The sequence below is a fragment of the Octopus bimaculoides genome, chromosome 4, assembly GCF_001194135.2.
Source record: "Octopus bimaculoides isolate UCB-OBI-ISO-001 chromosome 4, ASM119413v2, whole genome shotgun sequence".
Classification (NCBI taxonomy): Eukaryota; Metazoa; Mollusca; class Cephalopoda; order Octopoda; family Octopodidae; genus Octopus; species Octopus bimaculoides.
Window position 1 is genome coordinate 141,033,449 of NC_068984.1, and position 7,183 is coordinate 141,040,631.

At 34.5% G+C, this 7,183-nt stretch overlaps 1 protein-coding gene across 1 annotated transcript in view; it reads right to left on the reverse strand.

Moving 5' to 3' along the window:
• The window catches only part of LOC106882278 (organic cation transporter protein), a 40,655-nt gene that overhangs the window by 24,344 nt on the left and 9,128 nt on the right, over positions 1-7,183 (reverse strand). Inside the window, exons 2-4 of the mRNA XM_014932896.1 lie at positions 6,729-6,736; positions 6,111-6,141; positions 4,264-4,277 (exon numbers count right to left, since the gene is read on the reverse strand). Of these exons, the coding sequence (XP_014788382.1) occupies positions 4,264-4,277; positions 6,111-6,141; positions 6,729-6,736 (53 nt within the window). The remainder of the gene's footprint in view (positions 1-4,263; positions 4,278-6,110; positions 6,142-6,728; positions 6,737-7,183) is intronic.

The window sequence follows — 7,183 nt, forward strand, 5'->3', positions numbered from 1 at the left end:
ATATATATATATATATATATATATATATATATATATATATATATATATATATATACGTATGTATATACATGTATTTCTGTGAACATATATATACATATACATAGACATATACGTTTATATATGTATATATGTATGTGTTTAGTACGCCCATCTTATTTGTCTAATATAAATCAGCGTACACTCACACACGCGTACACACTTATATATATATATATATATATATATATATATATATATATATATATATATATATATATATGCATCTATACACAATTGCCGCTAGTGTTTGTTTAGCTTCTCTGGAAGCGAAGATAATTTCATAAAGAATCTATCTTGTACGGTTTGAAATATGTCTTTTGTTTTTGATGTTGCTCTACATTCCGATCTATTTCGCTTTACTTGAATATGTCTATGGCTTACGTTTGGCTGGAGTAACAGTAAGACATCACTGTTTTAATGACACCTACTGAGGCAGAAATAAATGTTTACAGCTGATCTCTTTCCAGAAACAAAACAAAAAAAAAAAAAGAATATCGTTAATTCAGGAGAATTCCAGATTCCATGGCATTATCTCCGATTCACATTCGGAGTCAACCGCAATCACCGCTTGCTGCTTGTTTACTTTTTCCTCGAAGCAAAAATTATTTCAATCAATCAAGAATTTATCTTGTACTATTTAAATATATTTATTGTCCAAATCCAAGCTCAGAGTTATATCTCTTCGCTCATTTTCGTATGTGTGTATGTGTGTACGGAGATGAATAAATTGATGAATGACTTGGACAGATGTATGTATGATGATGGTTAGATAATCAGATCGATAGATAGACAGCATTCTTCTTGAGTTCTATGGACTCACAAGGGCCGGTTTCCCAGTTAATTTCTTTGATGCATATAGATTTACACACTGGACGGGATGCCGGTCAGTCGCAGCGTTACTCGTTTTTGCCAGCGAGTGAACTGAAGCAATGTGAAATGAGATATTTTGCTCAAGAACACAACACGTTGCCCAGTCCAGGAGTTGAAACCGCAATCTTACTATCATGAGTCCAACACGCTAACCACTGAGGCACACACCTCCACAGATAGACAGATAGATAGACCAATAAGATATTTTGGTGTAGTATTATGTATTTCCTCCCTGCATTTTCTATTTACTGTTATGAAGTTGGCGAGTTTCCATGTTTTTTAGTAGTTGCTATTTTTGTTGCAGTTGTTTTTGCGATCGTAGTTGCTATTGTCCTTGTTGTTATTGTTCGTGTCTCTTAGTGCTTTTGCTGTAGTTACTAATATTTCTGTTTGAGTAAAGACAGTGACGATATTAGTGTAGGAACAGTTGACAGGTTCTGTACTGTTCTGTCAACCTTCCAGGTTTTCATCCAGCGGTGTTTTTTTTAGTCTCAAATTTCACACAAAAAATTTTTTGATACGGATCTTTCGTCTTAACCTCGCCAAACAACACAACTTTAGATTCTGAGGGTGTCTGAGGCAGCGTGGTGTTTGTGTTTTCGAGAAGGAGCTCTTTGTCAGGCTACACCTTTTGCATATGGCGGCGGGTCCTTTTAGTTTTTGTAGAAGGGATGAGGTGTAAGTTTCCATCATTGTTTTTACTGCTGATGTTAATAGTTGCTACTGTTATTGTTGTTGTTATACCGGCTATTGTGGTTGTTACGGCTGTTGTGGACTTTACATTTGTACAGACCTTCTCCGTTTTCCCCTAAGACGTCGTTTGAAGATCCTTATATAATTGGTAACTTCCGTGCCTTTACTCTTTTACAACAACAGTAGAGTGCCGTGTAACAGATCCATCACATCGGAGACGCTTTCAATAATTACCTGAATAGTTTGAACCAAGATCTCCATCCCCATTCCCAACCGTTCTTTCAGTGAATTTTGAGTTCCTTCAGATACAGCTACTTCGTTTTTTTATACGGCTGCCACCAAACATCCGGTATTTATTTGTAGCAGTACATCCGCTCCTTTACCCTTATCTTTTCTCGATCCATTACAAAATGATGATGAACTTATCACACTTAGAGATCTTCTAAATGGACTAGTTTCCTAGTTAGAAACCGATCATCGCTATTTTATTTTTCCATTCTCTGTAGGTTCTGTCATCTTCAAGGACACTCTAAGGTGACATTTCTGCCCGCTTTTCACTCAAATCTTTGGGCTCTTCGCAAAATCAATCGAATATTTTAATGAATCTAGCTATATTTGCAGAAAAAGGTACTTTTAGTAGCCATTTTGCTTTAACCTATGTTATGTTGTAAAAAGGGGACTATTGCTCACTGCAGCAATGAAAACTGTGACAATTTTAGCCTCAGTGTTGCTTTGGTGCTATGAGAATTTTCAATCGACTCTTTGAGGAATAGGTGGCGCTGTTGTTGTTGTTATCATCATTATTTTCTGTTTTTTTTTCCTTCAGTGGTATTACTCCCGGCGTTGAGTATATTGTTCTGTTGGTCGTAACGCTCGGAATTTGTTGTTGTTGTTACTGGTGCTGGTGCTGCTGCTGTTGTTGTTGCTGTTGTTGTTCTTGTTCTTGTTCTTCTTGTTCTTCTTCTTCTTCCTCTTATTTCTCTTTCTTCTTCTTCTTAGCGTCACTCTTACTGTACAGGTTACCATTGTTGTTGTTATTGTCGCTTGGCATGCCTTTGATTTGTTGTTTTCTGCTCTGCGTCATGAGTCCCAATGGTTTCTTTTCACACCCACGACAGGTCATAACTCACCTCCGCCCCGTATCGTATCACAAGGGTGGAAACGAACCAAGGATCAACGTCATTGCTAATATTCTTTCTTGTGACATCTGTGCCATGTCACCCTACTTATTGTGACTCCTGCCTATGAATATTTGTATAAAGTATAAGCTCGGCTGGTCTTCTCTCTCAGTTTTCAGTTTTGAATGAGTGATATCCCATAAGCCCTATCCTCGTCCATGGCGATGTCGCTGCACATATTAATTAAGGCTACCTTCAGTAATTGCTTGAGGAGAGAGTATAGGGAAAATCCCTATTTTCGGAGATACAGAGGAAAGCGACCTTACTCCATTCCTTTAAGGACAAAGAAAATGTTTCGAGCAAGGAGGTATTTCCTTGGTCACTTATCTTTGCCACGTTGATATATTTTGTCAGCTCAGCGACTTGTGTTAATCGCTTTTTTGATGTTAGCAACACTAGAGAAGGAACCGTTGAGAATGTTATCTAAATATCTCAAAACGACGCGCTCGCTCAATAAATTTTACTCGTTTTCTCCGTGCGTTTTGTTGTTTTTGTCAGCAATATTGTTCAAACTGACGTTTTTAACAGTTAAAATATTATGTTCGTTGCGTGTAATGCATGGGTCTAACAGTGAAATTAAATTGTTTTTCGCTTATTTGTTAAACTTTTTGTCCGCTCAGTAGCTGTGTTCTCTCTCTCTCTCTTTTGTTTTTCGCAGATGATGTTTCTCTGATGAGAAGCCAGTGTGAGTTGAACGTAAACTCAAACAGAAGAATAAGGATATTTCTAAAAACGATAGATCTTGTCTCTTCCTCAGTATGGGATAAATGTTCATCGCATTCTTGGAGGTTCTCTGTCGAAAATGATCTAAAAATGAATGTTGTTTCAAAATTTCGAAATTCTCAGTGTGAGGTGAAGACACATCTGCTCACGGTAATATTCAATAATAATAATAATAATAATAATAATAATAATGTAATGTTATAGACATCTGACTGAAGGAGATTGGAATAGAACGTCCTGTAGAGCTTCTACAGAAAGTTTGTCTCTTAGGGACAGGAACGATTATCAGAAAGATTTTGAGCACTTGAAAGACTATTGAAAGCTTGTGGATATCTATGGTTACATATAGTAAACCGCTACCCACATTAATTCTGCCAGGAATAAGACCAAACCTGAGTCAAATCGAATAATAATAATAATAATTATAATAACAATAATAATAATAATAATAATAATAATAATAATAATAATAATAATAATAATAATAATAATATCATCGCAAACGTGTCCAACTATAGACGGCAGAGAGCTCACCAATACATTAAGAATTGTAAACGATTGGAAAGCTCTTAGGATTGATAATTAATACATATGGGTGTAGGGTGGTAGTTTTTAATGAACTGGCAATCAGACAAGAAGGGACATGTGATTAGATGCTGGAGTTGGGGAGCTAAAAAATAACGGTGACCCCGCCAAAACTACAAAGCTATAAATCACTTGTCAACAACAGACAAATTCCTTAGATCCAAACTCTACAAACAGTTGGTTAGTCACCTGGAAAGCAAAAACACATTACCAGAGGAGTAAAAAGTGTGATAAAGGAGAGAATTATATGACTGTTAAAAGCGGTTATTTGAACCGAGCCGTTATAGAAAACAGTAAAAAGAGAAAGCTAAAACTCAGGAAATAATATACCCCAGTGCATCATACTGTTACATGTTTGAGACACTTCATAGAAACACATCAACCTTCCAATATTGTAAGATCACATATACCTTGTCTTATCAAGATGGAAAGCAGCATAATCACAACAAGACACAGGGGAGATAATTAAAACCAGGTTTACACCCATGATAAGCGTAAACTTCTATGAGGGCCCCTTATCTCATTTATCTTAACATATCTGTTTAATGATTCTTGGTGCGAGGAACAAATTATAAAAAAATCTCCTTTATGTGAATGACAGGAAATATTTAAAAGGGATAATATTAGGGTCACAAACTGCAACAACTTTCAAAGAAAAGATAAAATAAATGTTGAACTTCATAAATATCTAATTGTAATTGTATTTTAATTAATGTGTTTGACATGATGTCTTAACTTCTTAATGTTATTCCAAGAAAATTAGATTAAGTCGATCTCCCTAGTCTCAGTAAAGTGTAATTTTTTAAAGCGTTGAATTTGATAACCAAAAATTATACATCATGTCAGACTTGTAATAATAATAATAATAATAATAATAATAATAATAATAATAATAATAATAATAATAATTAATAATAATAATAATGGCTTCAAATTTTGGCACAAAGTCAGTAATTTCAGGGGAGGGGAAAAGTCGATTACATCGACTCGTGTTTCACTGGTAGTTTTTTTTACCGACCACGAAGGGATGAAAGACAAAATCAATCTAAGTGGCATCTGAACTCAGAACGTAAAGACAAACAAAACTCCACCAAGTGGATACATATTTTGTCCTTTCCAAACATAGAGAAGGAAAAAGCAAACAAGCTGGAAAAATGGTCTGTCCTTTTCACAAGGGAACGATTGACAATTCGACGAAAAATTTGAGGGTTGCACAAAAGACATGTGGTTCAAAGCTATTATAAGTGGCACATTAATTCAAATTGAGAACATAAAATTAGATACAGATGCCAGAGAAATCAGATATAACTACTCATATAAATATTTAGCAGCAGATGAAACACACGGAAATGAAGGAGAAAATTGGAAACGTTTGGTACTACTGAAAAGTCAGACTAATATAAAAAAAACTGAAGCCAATGCTAGAAACAAGTTAATAGGTATATATACATTAACCGTCTCAGTAATGAACTAAATCTTCAACTGGTAGCTAAGTGATTTGGAAAGAAGTAGCAGGAAAAACCAGGAAAGTACCAACATCATCCTGAAACCTGTAATACAAAGCCGATATAAATAGATTATATCTACTCCTCAATACACACACACGCACACGCACAGAGGACTTGTTTTGATATAAATAGAAAAATATCATAAAATAGAAATAGAGGATATAAAAATACATATAAGCAAGTAATGGCAAAATGAGTAGCGTAATAAGGAAACGTTAAGAATATATATATATATATATATATATATATATATATATATATATATATATATATATATATATATCAAATACAAATTAGAAAGTAAAAAGGCCGAAGAGACAAAATCAATAGAAAATGTTAGAAATAAGAGACAAAAATACCAAAAAGAATATCAAAATATAGTTAAGAGAAACGGTGAGAAAAACCACTCCATGGCCAATACTCCGCAAAACTTGTCAGAAAGTAAGCCAGAATAAAAGTCAACAACGTCTTAAACGCTCTGGATGAAAAGCAAAAGCAGGAGATCTGATTTTACCTGTTCAAGATGAATGTAGAACCACATGTAACTGCAAAAATATGGTTTTAAAAAAATGGTTAAAAAGTATTAGCATCAAGGGAAGAGTGTGCGATGAGACAACTGACCATTCTATCTTCGGCTGTCTCATTCTTGAACAAGTCAGCAACCAATACTAGCTGCTGCTAAGCAATATGCTGATAATTCGACGTGAAAATGAATAAGGAGTGGTATAAATATATATCAAACATGGTATATGATATGACAGGGACATATTCATCCAGACCAACAAGCAAATTAAAACAAACTACACAATTATAATTATCAAGGATGGAAAATAGCTGGCCGGTATGGACATTTCGATCACTTCTGACGAAATCATCACCCAAAAGAAAGTGGAGAAACTGTCAGATTCCAACCAACATAAATCAAATTATCTTGATTTATGTTAGTTGCACAACAGAACAATGAAACAGACGATTCAAGCGGTATAAGTTACAGTAACGGTACTTCGACGGAATTTACCGAATATTTACATCAAACGTCTGTAACTTTGAGGAACACTTGAAAATATTCTGACTCTACTGCAATTTCAGGCCTCAAAACATATGAAGATGAATATATTTATGGATTACTAACGTCCCATCCTGGAAGAATGAACAAATTGACAGAAGTCCATCACAATTTACACAAAACTTTTCGACTAAGTGTTCTTTTTCCTGTTTTCTTTTCTCTTTTTTCCCTTTTTCTTTTTTTTTTTCGTTGCCAGTTATGAGGAAGCAAAAAAACTGATGCCAGCGTTTTGAATAAAATGGATTGCATGATATTCCCGTTCATATTTTGAAATCCTGTATTTCTGCTTTTTTGTTTTTCATTTTTTCATTTTAAACGCAAGGAAAGCAGATATACTGTCGAAATATTGTTCAATTCAATAGACAAAACCATTCTCTATTTATTACTAATCGTATGGCGCTTTTTTCATTGCTTATTTACCTTCGTGAAGAATTACATCAATCATAATAATAATAATAATGACAATAATAATAATCCTTTCTAATGGAGGCACAAGGCCTCATATTTATGGGGGGGGGGGG